Source organism: Phascolarctos cinereus, unplaced genomic scaffold (assembly GCF_003287225.1).
Source record: "Phascolarctos cinereus isolate Bilbo 61053 unplaced genomic scaffold, phaCin_HiC Scaffold_5;HRSCAF=322, whole genome shotgun sequence".
Lineage (NCBI taxonomy): Eukaryota > Metazoa > Chordata > Mammalia > Diprotodontia > Phascolarctidae > Phascolarctos > Phascolarctos cinereus.
The window spans coordinates 436,906,983-436,927,664 of record NW_027555958.1 but is presented as its reverse complement, the minus strand read 5'-3'; the positions used below and the strand labels follow the sequence as shown (position 1 = coordinate 436,927,664).

General features: G+C 36.3%; 1 protein-coding gene across 1 annotated transcript in view; it reads left to right on the top strand.

Moving 5' to 3' along the window:
• Positions 1–20,682, top strand: part of COL24A1 (collagen type XXIV alpha 1 chain) — a 353,333-nt gene that overhangs the window by 286,263 nt on the left and 46,388 nt on the right. Inside the window, 2 exon segments of the mRNA XM_078155798.1 lie at positions 3,835–3,888; positions 5,739–5,846. Of these exon segments, the coding sequence (XP_078011924.1) occupies positions 3,835–3,888; positions 5,739–5,846 (162 nt within the window).

Genomic DNA, 20,682 nt, shown 5'->3' with positions numbered 1-20,682 from the left:
AAATGGAAAAACTGGTACTTATTTGTTATAATGAATTGCTAATATACCATTCATTGCACACAGTAGAAGCTTAATCAGTGTTTGTTGAATGAATGACTCGTTTATGGATGCCTACCTACTTAAGATTAAGCACCTACATGTACAATAATCTGATGACCCCTGTTCTCTTATGTTCATTTTTTTTCACTTCATAAAATTTCTAATTTTTTTTAGAATAATATTATTTCGAAGCTAGGGCAGCAAGGTGGCACAGTGGACAGAATGCTAGGCTTGCAATCAGGAAGACTTATCTTCCTGAGTTCAAATTTGGTTTCAGACACTTACTAGCTATAAGACCCTAAGCAGGTCGCATAACCCTGTTTGCCTCAGTTTCCTCATCTATGAAATGAGCTGGAGAAGTACATGGCAAACCACTCCAGTATCTTTGCCAAGAAAACCCCATATGAGGTCGCAAAGAGTAAGAGACGACTGAAACAACTGAACCACCTGGAAGGAAACTTACTGATCTATCGCCTCACCCTTTGATTTATAAGTTAGAAAACTGAAGCATAACATTTTCAGTGACTTACCCAAGGTAACACAATCAGTGTTTGAACCAAAATGGTAACCTCAAGTGTTCTGATTTCCATTGTTGTATACAAGTTTGCTAAGACTTTTTTGTTATAGATTTGAATATAAATAAAAACTAAATATTTGTTCTACTCAGATCATTCATTCAGTTATCACTTAATATGTGAGTATCTGAGAAGGAAGAATAAGAACATTTCAAAACCAGTTGCAAGATCAATATATTTGGAAAGAGAATCAAAATTCAATGATTTCCCTGAAACCAAAACTGTGATTTTAAATATATGAAAAAAGTTTATTTGTATGATTTGCTCTGTGCCTTCTTCCTTTAAAAAAAAAAAAGGATTTGAGGAGCAGAAATTCATTAGTTAAAACAGAAAGCTTGTGGCAATATTTCCAAATTCGTGTTTGATTTTATCATAGTTTCCCTTAGGAAGTTTGATAGAACTAACACATAACTAAGATTATAGAATTGCCATCTACGAACCTTGGGTGGTTGCCAGAGTAAAATTACTACACAAACCCAAAAGTATTAGATAAATGTGAACTATTATTACAGTTCTCCTTTAGAACCAACCAGAGAAGAATGGGAGTAAGGGATTAAAAGGCATATAAATATTATCTGAGGGAATCAAGAGACTGCTTTAAGCACAGAGAAGTGGCAGTACAATAAATTGGTGAAGCCTCACTTTTTAAAATGTGACTGTAAGTTTGACTGTTTTTTATACAGCCCATGATCAATGATAAATTCTTCAAGAGTAGCTATGTAAAATAAAAAGCACAATCCTGTACACATAATTATTATCCATTATAAGATTAATGAGAAAATAAGGAGGTACCCCTTGATTCATGGAGTATTCAATAAAATAACAAGAAGAAAGCAGTTTAAAAGGAGCGTAGGAGGTTTTAAGTGAAAGTTATTGTAATTTTTTGTATAAGTTGAACAGTAGCTTATATATTTCCAGTGACAGCAATCCAATCAATCCTCTTCTATCACTTCATATAACAATAAATCTTCTTCTCATTTTGCTGGATCTGAAATCGACTGGCAAATAGATCCATTCTACCTAGTAATAAATTTTAATTCAGTTTAATCAAGGTCAGCTGTTAGCTTAGCTAATGGGGAAGAGAATTACATAGAGGCAGAAAATATGGATTCCAGCTCAGGCTCTACTGGTTCCTATACATATACTTTACTCTCAATATTTACTTACATGAAAAAAAAATATGATACTCTTTCTAACTCAGAGTTGTGAGAAAAAAAACTGTGAAAACTATAAAATACTACACAAATGTGAGCTATTGTTATTGTGTTTTATAAGAGTCTGGGGCTGTGTAGTTTTAAAATTATAGTTAGCATTACTGTGTCTGCTTTCCTAGCTGGTTTGTTCTTCAGTTATTATTGAATCGTTTTTTAGTCATGATGCCATTTGAGGTTTTCTTGGCCAAGATACTGGAGTGGTTTACCATTTCCATCTCCATCTCATTTTACAGGTAAGGAAACTGAGGCAAACAGGATTAAGTGACTTGACCAAGGTCACACAGCTAATAAGTGTCTGAGGTCAAATTTGAACTCAGGTCCTCCAGACTCCAGACCCAACACTCCATCTACTGCACCACTTCCTACTTATCTTAAAAGATGGGATGTGGAAGGAGACAGAGCACAAGATTTGGACTCAGTATATCTGGGTTCATCATTGACTATCTCTTTGAAATAAACAAGCACTTATTAAGTGCCTTCTATGTTTGAGGCCCTCCTTTTGAGTTTGTAGTCCACTAAAACCCCCAGATCTTTCTTCCCCCAAATGCACTCCTATCTAGCCATACCTTCCTTATCCTGTACTTGAGTCCAAATATGATACTTTATATTCAGCCATCTTTGCTTTTTTTTCAAATGCTTCACTAAAATCTAAGTAAGCTATACTGACATTATTCTCCTGATCTGCCAGTTTAATAATTCATGTGCAAAAAAAATGGAAATAAGATTTATCAGGAATAACCTGTTATTGAATGGGTTAGGTAGTACAATGGGTAGAGCTCTGGACTTGGAGTCAGAAAAGGCAAGAGTTTAAGACCCATCTCAGACACTTATTTACCAAATAGCTGTTTGATCATGGGCAAGTTACAGCCTCTGCCTCAATTTCCTCCTTTGCAAAATAGGAATGATAATAGCATTTACCTCCCAAGGTTGTTGTGAGGGTAATGTGAGATTATCTTTGTAAAGTGTTCAAAACAATGCTTGACACATAGGAGGCACTTAATAAATGCTCGTTTCTTTCCTTCCTTCTTTTCTTCACAGGATCATGAGGATCGAATGAGATAATATATGTAAAGCATTTTGTAAGCCTCAAAGTGTTACATTAATACTAGATGTTGTCATTATTACTATTGACGAAGCAAAGCCAGCTCTTTGTAATCACTGCTTACTTTTCTCGAGGTTTATCGATCATCCCTTTATGAATATATTTGCAGTTGCTCGAAATCAGGAAACTTAGAACAAAAAGGAACCTTTGAGAGCAGTAGACTGAGGCTCAGTATGGCAAAGTGACTGGCCAAAGTTACAAGGCTATTTATAGAATGAGAGAACGGGTGCTCGAACCCAAGTTTCTTCATTCCTAGAGCAGTGCTCTTCTCACCACCCTAGGATTGTCCTAAGTGCTTTTGACAAGAACTCTGAGAAATGCCATTAAAATGGCCACGTATCCCACATTTTTGTTTTTTAAAATCACAAGAATGTCATCAGATCAATGGCATGCTTTGGGAGGGTAGACCAAGTCCTTTGTTATCTTGACAGACCAGCTGCTGCTGAAACCATTTTAATTAGAAGCCTCCCAACATTTAAAGAGAAGGAAACAGTTCTATGGTAATGAAGACCTTTTTCTTGAACTGTTGAAAGTAAGGAAAAAAGGAATGGAAAAGGGCAAAACATTCATTTGTTTTTGGAAGCTAAGGCTAAGAATTGGAAAGAAATCCAGAATGAATAAAATCATGCACTTCAAATAATCCATTCAATTTTTCTTCAACTGAATTTTTTAGCACCATAGAATGTCAGAATTAGAAGGGACCTCAGTGGTCATCCAGTTCAACCCCTTTATTTTACAGATGAGGAAATTGAGGCACAGAGAGGAAGTGACTTGTCCCTGCTTGTCACGAGTAAAGCTGAGAAGTGAACCTAAGATCTCCTTGAAGCCCTGTGCAGAGTTCTTCAAAGCGTTTGCTTAATTATCCTTATTTTAACCAACTGACAAATCTGCTTGACATTTTTAGGGTCCAAAAGGGAAGAAAGGAGCACCCGGTCCATCTGGGAAACCTGGGATTCCTGTAAGTAGCAAGTCTGTCTTGGAATAAAGTTGATAACTTCAGAATAGCAAAAAAGTTTAATGACAACTATTACAATCCTTATATAATTATACTGTGGCGAAAGTATGAGGTCAAAATCCAGAGGTGTTCAATCAATGACCTCCTAGCCTAGAAAGATGGTCTCCTCTTTGAAAATGGAGGTTTGACCTTTGAACACAGGGAACCAGAATCCCAAGGACTCAACTGACACCTGAAGATTAACTCACCTTAGAGCTATGTGACAAACTAGAGGAGATCCATTGACTAAGTGACAGAAAGCCTATAGGAAACATCCTTTGGAGCCAAACAAGGACCAGGGCTGGGGAAGGGAGCAACATTCTAAGGAGCAATACAATAAAGGGTAGGATGACTGGTTTTTAAATAAAACTTTTTTTATAAGTGCATATATTTTATATGTTAGAATATTTTGCTCTCCAGCACATGCCCATTTGTTTTATATTAAATCATCTCGTGTGTTTGCACAGTGAAGGAAATGACACTCAAGGGAACAATTTTCGAACCTTGACTGGGTGCACAAGTGCTTTGTCCTTATTCTGCCCGCAAAGCAGAGAACTTAGAACTATGGCCAGGTCAGGGGAGGGCTGAGGTAGGGGCAAAGAGTCAAGACTAGAGATTTCTTCATGGTACTAAATAACAAAAGTTTCTAGTAATAACATGCTGGAGACACAAGATGGATTTTGAATTTGAGGTCTCAACTTCTTGTTTCCCCAGAAAATAAGACAGAGTGGGCTAAGACATAAATTCCTTCCATTTTCTAATCTTCTCTCACAAGGCAAAGATGATTTTCACATTAACCACCAATAACCTCAGCTGGCCAAACAGATGTGTATTGACTGGCTCAGTAAAGACTTCCTACCCATCTACCCTAGCCAACGGCTAGATGTAGCCGTAGATTGTCCCTTCAAAGGATTTGTAGGAAAGTATTTAAGAAAAGAAAAATAAACTTTGATCCAAAAAGTATAGGCTATATTAGATAGAACTACAGAGAGAGGCTGACGTTGATAGGCCATTCCTTAGTCTTTTAATCTGTCTGATCAAAAAAGACAGTAAGAAAAAGTCCTGATTTCTAATTTCTGAAGATTATAGGAACATCACCTCAAGGAATCATTTCTGAAGATGAAGAGTTCAGTCCAGTTCAGCAAGTATTTCTGAAGTACTGTGCTCAATGCTGAAGATATAAAGATAAAAATGCCGTAGTCCTTGATCTCAAAGAGTTTCCTTTACTCTGAAATAGTGGGCAGGAGGGTGAGAGTCCAATATGTACATAAATACATATGATATAAGGACATGGGGAAGGGGAGAGGAATACAAAGGAAAGATCCCAAAGAGATCTAAGAAAAATTGAGGAAGGAAAGAATGCTTTCAACTAAAAGAACCAAGGAAGTTTTCACCAAAGAGAAAGATCCTAAAGACTGGAGATAAAAGACTTTTCTAGGAATGGGGGAAGAAAGCCTCTTGACAGATGTTCTGGCTCAGCTGTAACATGGAGCCATTATGTTCTCCATGGGAAGTTAAAACATAGACTTGGGACAAGTAGAATTATCAGGCAAATAGTATCAAAGCAGAAAAAGTTAAACACTGATAATTGGCATAACATTTCTTGGTTAGGAAAACCTCATGAAAGAAACTTGAACTTTTGAATTCATTCTATAATTTTCTAATTTGTTACTAGCTTTCTGGGATTGTTTGGGATTTGTCATGGGATAGATCCCCTCAAATAAACTCCACTTATTGATGAATATAGAATTGGGCATCTAGTCATCTGTTCTGTGTCTAAGTATATAACTTGTGTAATTATTTGATTTGTCAAGGGACTCATGGGCCCACCAGGACAAAAAGGTGAGCCAGGATACCATGGAGCAGAAGGCATCCTTGGAAACTCTGGAAAAGTTGGGCTACTGGGAAGACCAGGACTTCCTGTGAGTCATTTAACTATCACTTTGTCCTTTAAAAAAATATATATTATTAAAACTTATGTACCAAGGCTCTATTACTAAAACATGAACATATTATCTATATTTCTTTGCTTTGGCACTATCTCAGATTAAACTAATCAATCTTTTAATAGTTATTTCTGGATATCTATCTGGGGTGATGTCAAGTTAATTTCTAGAAAAGGTCAGAGAGAACATTATCCTGGATATACTACTATATAATACCACTATACATAGTTCCCCCCCGTCATAAATAATTTAAGCCATTTGGTATATATAAAAATTTCAGTCAGAATGCTAAAATAACAAATTAAGGGGCAACTCAACCTGGCTGTGTTGGGCTTTATCTGCTTGGACTATTTATGGAACACTTTGGTTTGGGGCAAAAATTCAAAACGAGTTCTGCCAAAAATCATTTTCCTTTAATTTTCATAGTTTTGGTACTGTTCAAGGACTGTGCAAAGATTTCCTCAGTGTTCATTCAATTTTGGTGTAATAACATAGCTTCCTTCTTTCTTCCCAACATTTTCCTTTCTGTATTCCAACTAATATAATATTTCATGTACATTTGTTTTTAGCAAAAACCAGTAATCATACCATTTCCATAAGCTTTCTGGTTTTGTTCTACTTCCCTGTTCATTGCTTAGAATTTTCCTGATGAGGATGCAAATTGTTACTCTTGTTAATTCTTCTTAGTCTGTGGTTCAATGTCAACTAGAAGGAAGGCTTCCAGTGGAATGCCCTGGGAATCGGTTCTGGGCTCTTAATTGTACATTTTTATCAGTGGCTTGGACAAAGGAATAAATGGCATGCTTTTCAAATTTTTGCAACGTAAATTTCATAGATAATGCAAAACTTGGAGGGATAGCCAATATATTGGATTCAGAGTCCAAATCAAAAAGAGCTTAGCAGCTTTAGAATCATAGACCAAAGATAGTAATATGAAATTAGATTAAGGTACATGTAAAGTCCTACACTTGAATCTAAATTTTAAAAAAAATTTAAATCAGCTTAGCAAATATAAGATGGGGCAGGGCATAGAGCAGTACAGCTACAGAACAGTTTAAAAGATCTGAAAATTTTGGTGGCCTACAAACTCAGGGGATGTGGCAGCCAAAAAAAAACTAATATCATTTTAGTCTATATCAAGAGAGGCATAACATCTAGAACATAGAAGCAGATAGTTCTGCTGTTCTGGAGTATTATACCCAGTTCTTGGCATTATATTCTTCAAAAGACATTAATAATCTTGTGAGCATACAGAGGAAGGTTAACAACATACCATGTCATATAGGGATTCATAGAAAAAATTGGGATGTTTACCCTGGATGTGGCGGGGGCGGGGGATGAAGGGGCAGGGAGGGAAGGAGTTGGCAAAGGATGCCATGATAATTCTCTTCAATTATTTGAAGGTCTATCAAGTAAGAGAAGGATTAGACTTTTTCTGTTTGGCTACATAGAGCAAAGTAAGAACAATGATTGTAAATTGGAGAGAGGAGTATTTTAATTAAATGTAAGGAAAAACCATCAAACAATTAGAGCTATGCAAAAGTACGATGAAATGATTTTGGGGAGGTAGGACTCCTCCCACTACAGACCTTCAAACAGAGACTGGATAACCATTTCTTGGGGAAATTAACAAGGGACATCCCTGTATAGATATAGGAAGACCTACATGGGCTCTCAGGTCCTTTCCAACTGTGAGATTTTGTGCTCTATTCCGAATATCAAAAAGTTGGTTCTTTGTTATTTTAGTCAGGAAAACCCAAAACTTCATATTGCCCAAAACTTCTAGGACTAAACTCAAACCCTAGATGAATTTTCTTTTTTTTTAACCTGTGTTGCCTACTTTGCCCAAGGAAGGGGGTCCAAATAATTGAAATATTCTAGATGTAAATGCTCCAGAATCAGATTCTAACAGGGGCCCCATTCTAATAGGTTTTTTTTTTTTGCTAGTCTTCATATAGTTTTCAAACTCTTCACAATCCATGTGTGGGAAATTGCTACTGTCTATAAATAATATTAATATTATTTTTAAAGACTTACACTTGAAATGTTGCACACATAAGGAGATGCAACTGAAGTGGTAGACATACTAAAACACCTCAATAACTTGTTTTCAGGTCCCAGGCAGTTGGGCCCCATTAGAATAAAACCATCTTTAAACATGGTTGTTTGGGCATTTCTTGTAATAAGTCCCTTTGAATAGGAGCCAAAAGGACCCAGACTATGTACTCAATTATAAGTTCAATTATATATGGTGGATGGTGATCTTATGGTGGGTGATCTTAAAGTGAGGCCATTTTCTTGTGTATTGTTATGTTTAGGCTTCTATAGTTTCTTTTATATGATTTAGACGGGTGAAGTAAGGGAAATCCCAGTCTTCCCAGAATCATTGTGCTTTCTTGTTGTTAGACAAGCAGGGAAATGGTTCATGTAGTTGTCGAATACTGGTCCATGAAACTGAATAGGGAATTATAAATATTAGCAATAGCAAATAAATACATTTCTTTACCAGGAATAGGAAATGGTGCATATTTCAACTGGGATACAGACAGTACATTCCAGATATGCACAATAGAAACCAGCATGGTGTGTTTACATGCATTTTATGTGCTGAAGAAGAATTTCAGCTATTCGGTATATGGGATACTCATCAGAACACTGGCTACACATCAGGGTAGTAAATTACTTACCACATTAGGTCATTCAAAAGTTCAATGTGACAAACAGCTTCTTCTTGGCCGTAGATGATACCTAGAGGCTCCCACAAGAAGGATCAAAAATTTCTTAGTAAAGAGAACATTGAGTTGGCTTATGAAATCTAAAACATTTGCTCTTACATAAAAGCAGCCATGTGGCAACTTATTGTCAGATGCTAGCTCCTAGCAGGATCCTTCACCAGAACTGCCCTAACAACCTTGGATCCATCCTCAGCAACCCAGCAGTTTATAAAAGGGAGATAATCAAACAGTGATTTATGGCTCAGAGAAAAATATTCAGGAAGGTGCTGAAATAAAAGGTATTTAGGAGATTGGGGCACTTCTGGAACCACATTGAAGCTGGAAGGTCACTCTTGGGTTGGCTTTGTTGAGGAGAGCAAATCAAACTTCTTGAGCTAAGCTCAGAACAGATTAGAATGTTAACAAACCTGAGAATAGACACTTAAGTTCACCTGTACTTCAATCACCACATGATATAGCTAGGACCAAGGAGACAGGACACAGAGGAACTCAGCACAATGCCTTCTGAGAAAGCCTTGTTGTATATCAGAACCAATCTCAGCTGCTTCACGTGACAATATCATCCTATAGAGAAGAATCACTTAGCCCTAATGCTAATTCCAACCTGTTCTGAAGAGAGAAAAGATGGCGAAGCATCCCTGATTATCGTGCATTTTGCTTCTAATTAAGTCACCTTGGGATCCACCTGACAGAGTAGAGAGAAGGCTGGCCTTATAGTCAGTGGAAGGTTTGGGTTTCAATCCTATTTCAGACCCATACTGGCTATATGAGCATAGCAAAGTCACTTAAGCTATCTCTGTCAGAAAGTCAGCTGCTATGCTAAAAGTACATAAAAGTACCATAGAATAGAGTCAGCTCTTTGACCCTAGGACATCATGTAGAAATTTTTACAAACCACAGGTACTTCAATTTAGCCCACACAGAAGTAAAGATCTTAAAAGTTGTTTTAAGAATTTTAATTCTTACAAACCAACTAGTATTTCCCCATTGGCTTATAATAATCATTTATTCAATATTACCCGAATAAATTTTGAAGGCAATGCACTGTATCATTCCAGGGATGCCTAAGCTGATTGACCTTTCCCTGGCAGTAACTCCTAAAACAACTCTAAATTTCTTTGCCCATTATCTAGGCAATGAGTCAATAACCTAGAAGTATTTACATTTGGGAGAAGCTGCTATTGAAAGAAATCTTGGAAATAAATGCCTTTGTAACAGGAAAAATTGATAGTAATTAATCTGATTTTTTAACTGAAAAGACAAATTGAACATCAGACTTATGTTGACTCAAACCTGTGACTGACAGCAAGAAACATTCCGTTCCTCAACTATTGCTTAGCCGTACTACTGACCACCAGTCATTTGTTTTCTGCTATGACATATTCTAGGCAACACATCCTTTTACAGATGCTTTGAACAATAATTTCATTGACTTTAGTAAAGAAAGAGCCTGAAATTACTCACTATAAAATGTATATTTGCACTGACTTCCTTATAGGAGCTCTAAGCTGACCCATGTCTGGAATGTTTATTAATGAGCAATTAATTCTCAGGTCATGCATCTCCTGCTACTTGGGGAGTTTGGTCTGAACCCAATCTCTAAAGGAGGTGTTGTTCTTTGTGAACAGAGAATTATTTTTTCTATAGATGGCTCTCTTTCTACAACAAAGTACAATACGGTACAAGTTTTAAGATCAAATGAGATAGTAATTGTAAAGGACGTAGCATAGTGCCTGACACAGAGTAAGCACTATTTAAATGTTAGCTATTATTACTAATGATGTTAATTATTATAAATTAATAATATTAATCATTATAATATTAATAATATTATTAAGCATAAAACTATACTAAGACTTTTGAAAATAAAAAACCCATATTTGGGCCTGAAAGGGCGTTTAAAAATTACTCTGTAGCCCAATTGGAATTAGGTAGCTAAACGAGACTTAAATAAACTTGATCACTTAGAACGATATCCTGAAGCTTCTAAGGTAAAGAAAGTCCAGATAAATAGGAGTTTAAACAAAGTCTATAACTGAAACCAAGTTCCCTGGAATACATGTGGCTGGGTAAGGGCACTGTTCCATTAGTTCATTTTTTAAAGCATGGTACCACAGTGTTTCTTGGCTTACCTTTAAACACCCTGCTGAGTTTTTCCACTGAGAAAAATATTTATTCTGGGGTTTCTAGCCTTATGCAACTGCTTGATTTTCCTAAACAATGTTCTGCCCGTTTTAGATGAAGCCAACAAAGTTAAAGCATCCCTGGCATGATCACCTTGTTGTTTTAATCTTTTTACAACATCAGATGAATGCAACTGAAGGGTAATATTGAGTAGGATCGCCATTGCCTGGTGTGTATTTCCTTCCTCACGAGTGAATGTTTTAAGTCTGAGCCGTCAACTTAGCACATCTGTAGTAAATGAGTCTACCATGCTGTTTTCATTGAGCTGGACTCCCTTTTCACATGCGTACCATCTCAATCATTAATGAAAAGGAAAACAACATTTCCCTGCAAAAGATCATAAATCCATTCATCATCCAAAATGAAGGCTCACCATGTTTTTTTATTGCTATGAATAATAAAACTTTTTTTGTTGGGGAGAGGAAAGTTAACTCTTTGTGCTAAGTTAAGAACCGTTTTGCAGGCTAAAAACTTAAGTGTTGTCTAGGATGTGATGTTCATCCAAAAAGAGACACTAAAAATGTTGAGGTTCTCATTTGGGGTTTCCTTCCATCATGAGTGAAAAAAACCAGCCTCGGCCTATTCAAACTTGGCACCCCGTGAGCAGAAAACAGCAGGACCACCATGCAAGCCCACACTGTGAACACAAGAAACCCTGCATCCCAGCTGGTTGTGTGTATCCTCTGGCCCATGAGCTGGAATCAAGCTACGGCAACTTTTATTTGCATGTAGTTTTTATTTGTAATTTAGCCTTTTTCTTAGGAGAAAATTTGGAAATGAAACATATTTACTTTGGCAAAATGAGTGTTACATAGATTTAGTCAACTCTTGATTATCCAGGGGCTGATTAACTGGTTATGGATAATCCAGACTTTTTTATCCATTTGCCTTCTTTAGTTTATGTTTTGGCTAGTTCCCTGTTCATTAGAACCTCTTCCAGAGAAAAATATCCTCAAATCAATCAATCTGTCTACCGAGTGGGATGAAAAATCTGGCTAGGAAGGAAGATAAAAGTACTGGCTGAAATGGTAGTTTAATTTTACCCATGGTTTTCAAAGACTAATGTTGCCCCTTTTCCCAATTAAACATGAATTATTATATGAATGGCAGTGAATGGCTTTTCTGTTTCCACCAAAAATAGGGAAAGAGGAAATGAAAAATATGGAAATGGGGGTGAAACATCAAGAAAAAGTACCTAACTTTAAGATCATGCTATTTTCATTAACAAGTAAGGTTGTGAGAATTGCACTATCTGGTGAACCAAATATATATATATACATATACATATACATACACATACACACACACACACACACACACACACACACACACACACACACATATGTTCTAGGAGGTTAAGGAAACTGAATTATAATTCTTGTTCTGTTATTAGTGGCATGACCTTAATCAACATATTTAATAATAATGGCATTTTAATAGATGTCACCCTATCAACTACTCACAAAGTCTAAGCTACATGGAAATAAAAGCTTTTAAAATAAGGAGACTTCATAAAGGAGCTCAAAATCATATGGGAACAGGAAGGGGCACTATACCATCCCTCTTGTCCTGTCTGCTAGTAGAACTGCACCAAAGCTGGTTTCCCAAAGCCTACAGAGTATGAAAATCTATCTTACTCTTTTGATTCAACTATAAAAAACAGTTGTTTCATCCCATGTATGCAATAACCTGTAGAAAATTAACAACCTATAAAAGAAGACTAGAATAATAACTTGTCCTGATACCTTTCCTATCTGAACTCCAGTGGAAAGATAAGAGCAAGATAATGATGGTATTGATAACAAAAATAATAATCCCTTCAAAGCCCAATCCATCATCCATATTATAAAGGAAAGGTAATGGCAAAATTGAAGAATGCCAGCTATGATGTTGAATACCACGGTTATGGCCTTAGACTACTAAGGTAATTGTAAAAGACATGACTTGACGTCTGAAATGTCAACCAATTGGGCTATTGAGATACCACTGGTTGGGTGAGCACCTCAGTCAGTGATTTGTAACTAACAATTTAAGCAATAGATGTTAAGACACAGGGTTGTCTGGTCCAGCTCAAAACTGTCGTGAAAGGGAGTACAATAGAGTGAGTGGCACTCTGGTACAGAATGAATCAGAAATAGCAGTCCTCTCCTGCTAAGATTCTTCTCTCAGATGTTGCCACCACTAAAGCAAAATAAAAAAACAAACAAAAAAAAAAGTGTGCTCATGAAATGTATTGAATGTTATTATTGTATACCAGAACCATATCACAAAAATTAAAAACAGATCTTATGAGTTATAGACAAGGATTATCTTTAAGAAAAGGGCATGCAATTATGGTATCAGGTCAGTGTGAGCACATCCTAACAGTGAACGAATATGGGCTAGATAACCTCGAATGATCATTGCCAATTTTGAGATTCTGTGATAATTAAGACCTGATTGTATCACATTTCACCTATTTTCCAAATCTTGCCTACTATTATAGGAGCAAATTTCTCTGCCTAATGTGTAGGCTTCACACACTTTCAGGATGTATTCCTGTTGTTCCAATGAGAGAGAGAGAGAGACAGAGAGACAGAGAGAGACAGAGATGGTGACAAAGAGAGAGAAAGAGACAGAGAGAGAGGAAAAAAAATTTAAATAGAGTAATAAAAAGTGACAGTGTAGCAATATTAGAGTTTACTAAGAATGGGTAAGAGGTTAGTCTTGTGGATTTTGGCATAACTTGTTTGTGAGAAAATCCTCTTGGTTGTGTGACAGAACTGACAGGAAGGCTCACTGTTGCTTAACTGCCTGGACATCAGCATTTCTACCTGCACCTTCCTTAAGGCACTAAGGTCCCATCCCAAAATTCTAGTGAAGCCTTGGGTTGATCTAAACAGGATTTGAGACATGCATTTTGCCGCATAAACTTTGATAATCAAGGATAGACTGCTCCCATAAAGCAATCCAAACAGATTTGTATGAAGCTGAGCTGCAAAGCAAAGTTGCTAGTGTCCTTCCTTTCTGCAAAAGTAAGAAAATGCCCATTATTTTACACATAGAACTGGACACAGTTGCTCCAGCATTTTGTACTCACTCGTGTCTCTTGACCTTAACCCTCCGACCACCTCCAGACGCTCCACTCTTCATCCCCAATTCCATCTAATAACAATGACCAAACTGTTGGCCAACTACATCTTCCCCCATCTCTAGATCCCCCAGATCCAACTCTAGAGCATTATAATCCTAAAATATCCCCACCAAGACTTAGAAATGCTACCAGCCTTGATTTGGACATCACTAGATAGGTTTCAATTGCAACATTTGGCTATTGGATATTTATGATCATTGGAAGAGGAAGGAAAGAAAGGTGAATTCCAAAAATATCACAACTGCTTTATTTACATAAAATGTTGCTTTGTAAATAAGCACCAAATATTTACTCACCCACATTTTTTCAAATCAGTCTGTTCCCAAGGGAGTTTACCTCCAGTAAAATAAATAAAATGAGCACTCTTTACTCCTTATCAGGTATAAATTTTCACTTGCCTGAGGTAAGGGAAGCAAAGGACCTCTTTTATGACTGACGAGTTCACAATATACTAAAATATATGCTAAGAGTGCCCTGCACTATTGGTGAGAGATGAATAATACCCTGTGGGCACTCCCTTCTAACACTGTAGCTCACGAGTACTCACCAATGTGCTTTTCATTAACAATTAGCCAGTAGATACAATTTGTTCATAGCAAAGACATTGATTTACCGTGCATTATAAGAAGCTGTGAAACATTCCCTTGCATAAATCTGGATACATTCTACCACAAATACAAGGAGCATTTGTGGAAAGAATGGGGACAGTCTTAAAATACAATGGTAATGTGATAGACATACAGGGAGCACCAAGGCTCTGCAATACAGTGCTCCAAAGTCCTTGCTCGCTTTCTAGATTCCAGACACAGCTTTGCCATGGGCATGGAAATCTCTACTGGAGATGTCACTCATCCAGGCTCCCCAGGGTCTGCTTTTCTTCACAACCTAACTTTTGATTACCAAAGTCTGCTCTCTTCCATGAGTTCACATATGGCTCCATCACAGATGCTGCTACTGAGAGCTATTTACTTCTTTGAGTGACTATGTCTCTGTGTCTGTATCATTTGGTGGGATGTATACTCCTGCTACATATGATGTCAAGTATATCTTCTTCAAAGTTATATGGCTAATGAGGGAGAGAGGTGAGAGAGAGACAGGGAAGAAGAGAGAAATTCCCTTATTCCATCCTTGAAGTGGTCCCTTCCCCATGCAGCTCCTGGCATACACATTCATAAACTGCTGAATTTATCCAGGACTTTGTTTTTTAAAGTCCTGTGAAGGTGTATCTAATTTTTGCTTATCCAATAGTTTTTTCCTTTAATTTTATCGGAGAAAGATATTCATACTTTATAAAGGCATCAATGGGTGTTTACAGATACAAAATACTTATTGGAAAGAGTCCCAAGGAGACAATAATGTTTCAATGAACATTTATTAAGTGGCTCCAGTTGGCAAGACATTATGCTAAACACTACTAGGATGTTCATCGTAATAACTTGTTCTTGAGAAATGTTTGTTCTTTGTTGCATATGACATTGTGTAATTGTTGTTAATACTTGGCTACTTTTCCTCAATTTTCCCTCATTAGTGAGAAACTAACTTTAGTAGCAAATGTTTTGGAACATTCATTGTGCTGAATGGTGATGATGATAGCACACACACACACACACACACACACACACACACAGAGTGGGAGTGTTTAAGGGGGAGGCCAAATACAGGAAGGGAATACACAAAAACAAAAGAAATGTCAGCTTCAGAGGATAGATCATAAAGGAGAATCCAAAAAGAAATAAACAAGATATAAATATTAGAGATCAAGATCTCAGCTTGGTGAAAAAAGGAAAGGAATGGGAACAGACTACTTCAACTACAAAATACCAGAACTGATCAGATTCCTTCTTTCTTCACCTTTTTCTTCTTTGCAAAGAGGGGAAGGGGTAATGATAGAAAAAAAAGCGTAAGACATAGTGATAGATAAAAACATACAATTAATAGCCATAAGTGAGAGTGTGAATGACATTAGCTTATCCATAAAATGAAGGGCAGCGGAATGAATTAGAATGCAGAATTCAACAATGTGTTATATACAGGAAACACACATGAAACCTAATGGTTCACACAGTTAAAATAAGGGATTGGAGCACAATTTATTATGCCTCTATAATGCTTCAGGGACATTTTAAAAAACAGGGACAGCAATCATGACCTAGCACAAAATAATGGTTAAAAAAAGAGACATAATTAAACGAGATAAGCAACTAACTACATCATTTAAAGGCACCATAGATGATGAAATAATATCAATCATTAATATATATTTACTAAATGGCATAGCCATCCAAACAGTTAAAAGTTAGCCAAATTATGGGGGAAAATGACAGAATATGATCATTGGGGACATTGACATATCCTTTTCAGAACTAAACAAATTAACAAAAATATAAATAAGAAAGAAGTTACCGACATAAAAATAGATTTTGTAAAATATGAGACATGATAGGTGTCTGGTGATTTATGAAATAGGAATAGAAAGGAATATGTGTATTTCTGAGCTGTGAATAGCAGCTTTACAAAAAGATATATGCTATAACATACAGAACTCATAAAAAATTGAAAAAAGCAGAAATGTTAAACTTGGTCTCCAGTATCCATAATGCAATAAAAATTATTTTTAAAATGGGCACTTGAAGAAAGAATTAAAACTTTAGTAGACTATAAAATTTAATCTTAAAGAATTGATGGGTCAAAGAACAAATTGTAGAAACAGATAATTTCATTTAAAATTATGACAATGAGACAACATAACAAACCTTTTGGGATATAGACAAAGCACTCTTTAGGGAAAATTTTGAATCTCTAAAAACTTTTATTAATAAAAGAGAAAAAGAACATGTCAATGAATGGGACGTTTAAAAATTTGTATGGAAAGGAAGAAAACAAAAGCCAAAATGAGACATAGACAAGTAGAACAGCTGTGAAAGTTAACAGGTTAAAGTTATTATATGCTTATAAGGAAAAGTAAGCTTTATTTAAAAGGTTTCATGTACAATCCTCCTCCTCTATCTTATTTGAATGTGGAAATGTTTGTTTTATTTAGTTCTAAGTCCAGAATTTTAAAAAGAAATAAAAATTGTGAACTAGCATAGTATATGAATATTGTGAGGTAAGAAATGGTTAAAGAAAGGAAACAGGCCTTTATTAAGCACTTGCTACATGCCAGATTCTGTGCTAAGCACTTTGCAAACATTATTTGAGCCTTACAACAACCCTTGGAAGAGATGCTATTATTATCCCCATTTTACAGTAGAAGAAACAAACAGAAGTTAATTAACTTGCTCAAGGTCACATGTTTGAAGTCAAATTTGAACTCAACTGTTCTTGAATCCAGATCCAGAGCTCTATCCATTGTGCCACCTAGTTGCCTAAGCACAGATTCAGAGAAACCTAGGAAAACTTACTTACCTGATTCAGAGTAAACAGAACCAGGAAAACAATCTATACAGTTACTGTAAAAGAAAGCAATTCTGAAAGATAGAAGAGCTCTGATCAATGTAATAGACAAGCAGAAGCCAGATCATGAATTCTACTTCCTGCCTCTTGACAGTAATATGGTCAATTAGAGGGTCAGAATGACATTTACATTTTCTGACATGGTCCATGTGTGGATATCTTTCATATGACTATATTTATTTGTTATAAGGGAAGATGTTTAGTGGTGGGGGTAGGGGAAGATTTATAGAAGAAAGAGGCTATTAAGAGTGATGTGGGGAAAAAAAAAGAAAGAGCATCAATGAAACAAGTATAAATCCAGAAAAGAGAAGGAAGTTCAGAGGGAGACAAACAAACAGGACAATAAAGGAATTACTGTGTTAATTTATTATATACTTTGTAAAAGCTGTATTATTATAAGAATGCTAATAATAAGAAGAAATGATGATGAAACCTAGAATGTATCTAGCTCCTTAAGATTCACAAAGCACTTTCCATATGTTAACTTGATGGAGACTTGCAATTTCATATACAACTCTCCTTTTCTGCTCCTCTTCATAAATGGAAATGATTAGGTTTGTGCCTAGCACATCACAGGCAATTGATAAAGACTTGTTGCTTGATTAATTTGTTAAATTCATAATTTTAAAAAATTAAATCAACGCTACCATTAATTCTGGAAAGGATATTGTCCTATGGTTCCACTAACCATCTCCATGACTTCCAGAGCAGATCACCCCTCCCTTGCTGCCACTCCCCAAATGTGTCATCTCCCACTATTAGAATATAAGCTTCTTAAGGTCAAGGACTGCCTTTCTTGTTTGCATCTCAGCTCAAAGCCTGGAATTTATATATTTAACAATACTAATACACTGGTCCCAAAGGACCAGATCTGTACATATGTATTCTTTCAGCTCTGGGGCCCATCTGCTCTGGACTGACATACAAGGTTCAGACCATGCTCAGTCCTGGAAGGAACCTGGCTTCTCCTGAGGAGGGGTTACACTGCTTTTTGTCACTCTCTTGAGTTGATTATATTCCCTACTCAGTACCTTAGAAACAAATTACCTAAAACTTTCTAATTATTTCTAGGATCTTCCCCAAAGGAGAGTAGATGGGCATTTATTTCCCATACACAAGAGAAATATAGCTAGGTTGCATAATGGATTGAGTGCTAGACATAGGAAAACCTGAGTTCAAATAAAACCTCAGACAGTTACCAATTGTGTGACCCTGGGCAATCATTTACCTTCTATCTACCTCAGTTTCCTCATTTGTGAAATGAAGATAACTTCCCAGGGTTGTTGTGAGGAGAAAATGAGATGTGATATATGTAATTTTCAAACCTTAAAGCGCTATATAAAGTTAGCTATATAACTTTATTATTATTATCATTGTTCACTATTAGAATTAATTAGGTGGCATAGTGGATAGAGTGCTTGATTTGAAGTCAGGAAGATCTGAGTTCAAACCCTGCCTTGGACACTTTACTGTATGATGTTGGGCAAATCAGTTAAGTTCTCTCAACTTCAGTTTCCTCATCTGTAAAATGGGGATAATAATAGCACCTAGACTACAGGGTCATTGTGAGGATCAAATCAAATAACTTTGTAAAGCACTTTGTAAGCCTTAAAACATTATATAAATGCTATCCATTATTAAACACAAAACACTCACAAGACATATTAACAGAAAGACCCAAGCTAAACAGGTGGAATTTCATCAGAATATAAAGCAGTCTAGGGGACTGCTGAATAGGCATAGTTATATTTCACCTTGACCTTGTGCTGTTCCCCTCATGGTGGATGCCTTCTGGCCAGCTGGGCCATAACTTGGGTGTTGTGAAAGCTGTAAATGCCAAACCAATTTTAGAAGAGTTTCTAAAACAAAGCTCCTTAGGCATCAGTCATATTTCCTACCCAGGAAAATTTCCCTTTGATTTCAGCATGCTAGAAAGATGTAGGATTACAGCAATGTTGCTAGAGATGGTATGTTCATATACTATTAACATCATAAACTATATTTTGACAAGAGTAATATTTTAAATTATAAATGAAATTACACAGTTTCAGGATTAAACCTTAGAAGTAATTTGTTTCAATCAGCCACCCATATTAGAATCCCGTATACAATGACTACATGGCATGTGGTCATTTAACATCTGCATTAATACTTCCAGTGACAGGGAATTGACTACCACACAAAGACTACCATGTTTCCTTTCTGGACAGCTCTCATCATTGAAAAATTCTTCCTGATTCTGAGCCAGAATCTGCTTTCCTGTAACTATGACCTCGTCAGTCCTAATTCCTCCTTCTGGAGCTGCCCACAATCAATCAAATCCCTTTTGCACAGGACAGCCCTCTAGATGTTTGAAGACTAACTTGTCCACCCTAATTCTTCACTTCTCCTGGCTAACATCACTAACTCCTTCAGCCAGTCCCCATGTGGAACAATTTGAATTCTCTTGCTTTCCTAATTATTCTTCTCTAAATGGAAAATTGGAACAAAATCCTTACCTTCACTTTTTGAACCTTTCCTGTTCTCTACAGTACCTAAGAGATCACCCATACATCTACAGGTTGTTAGGCAGCTAGGTGCCACAGTGGATAGAGTACCATGACAGGTGCCAGGAAGATCTGGGTTCAAATGTGGCCCCAGATACTTACTAGCTATGTGACCCTGAGCAACTCACTTAAACCTGTTTGCCTCAGTTTCCTCACCTACAAAATGAGCTGCAGAAGGAAATGGCAAACTTTTTAAATGTGTTTTTACCAAGAAAACCCCAAATGGGCTCATGAAGAGTCAGATATAATTGAACAGTAACATTTTTTTTAGGAGTGAAATAGAAATTTTCTAGAAATAGAAATTTGAATTTATTCAAAACAGTTAGGTGCTTTCTTGGCTTTTAAACTATCTTTAGCCACACAAGCAAAAGAGAAAATTAAGCAGCCAAGCTTCCTCTCTATCATCTTTTGGTATTCTATTACCTTCCTCATATAACAAAAAGTTTTTAGGTTTTTTTCTGTTTTTTCTTCTCCTCATACTACAAAAAGTTTTAGATTTTTTTCTATTGTGATTAGATTTTTCTCATATTATTCTGAGCTCATTCTGAGTCATGAGAGAGCTTTCTATGCAGCTACAGTGTTTTATTTTTATACTCTCACCCCCTTTTCTTCTAACTGGGGTCGTTTATGAGTGTGCCTTCCCAACAACATGGTTTTATTTTGCTGTATTTTGCCTTTGTTCAAATTGTGATTTTATTGGTATGGGGAATTGCCAGGAAAGAAGCTTATTCTACCAACAAAAATCAACAACTATTAGGCAA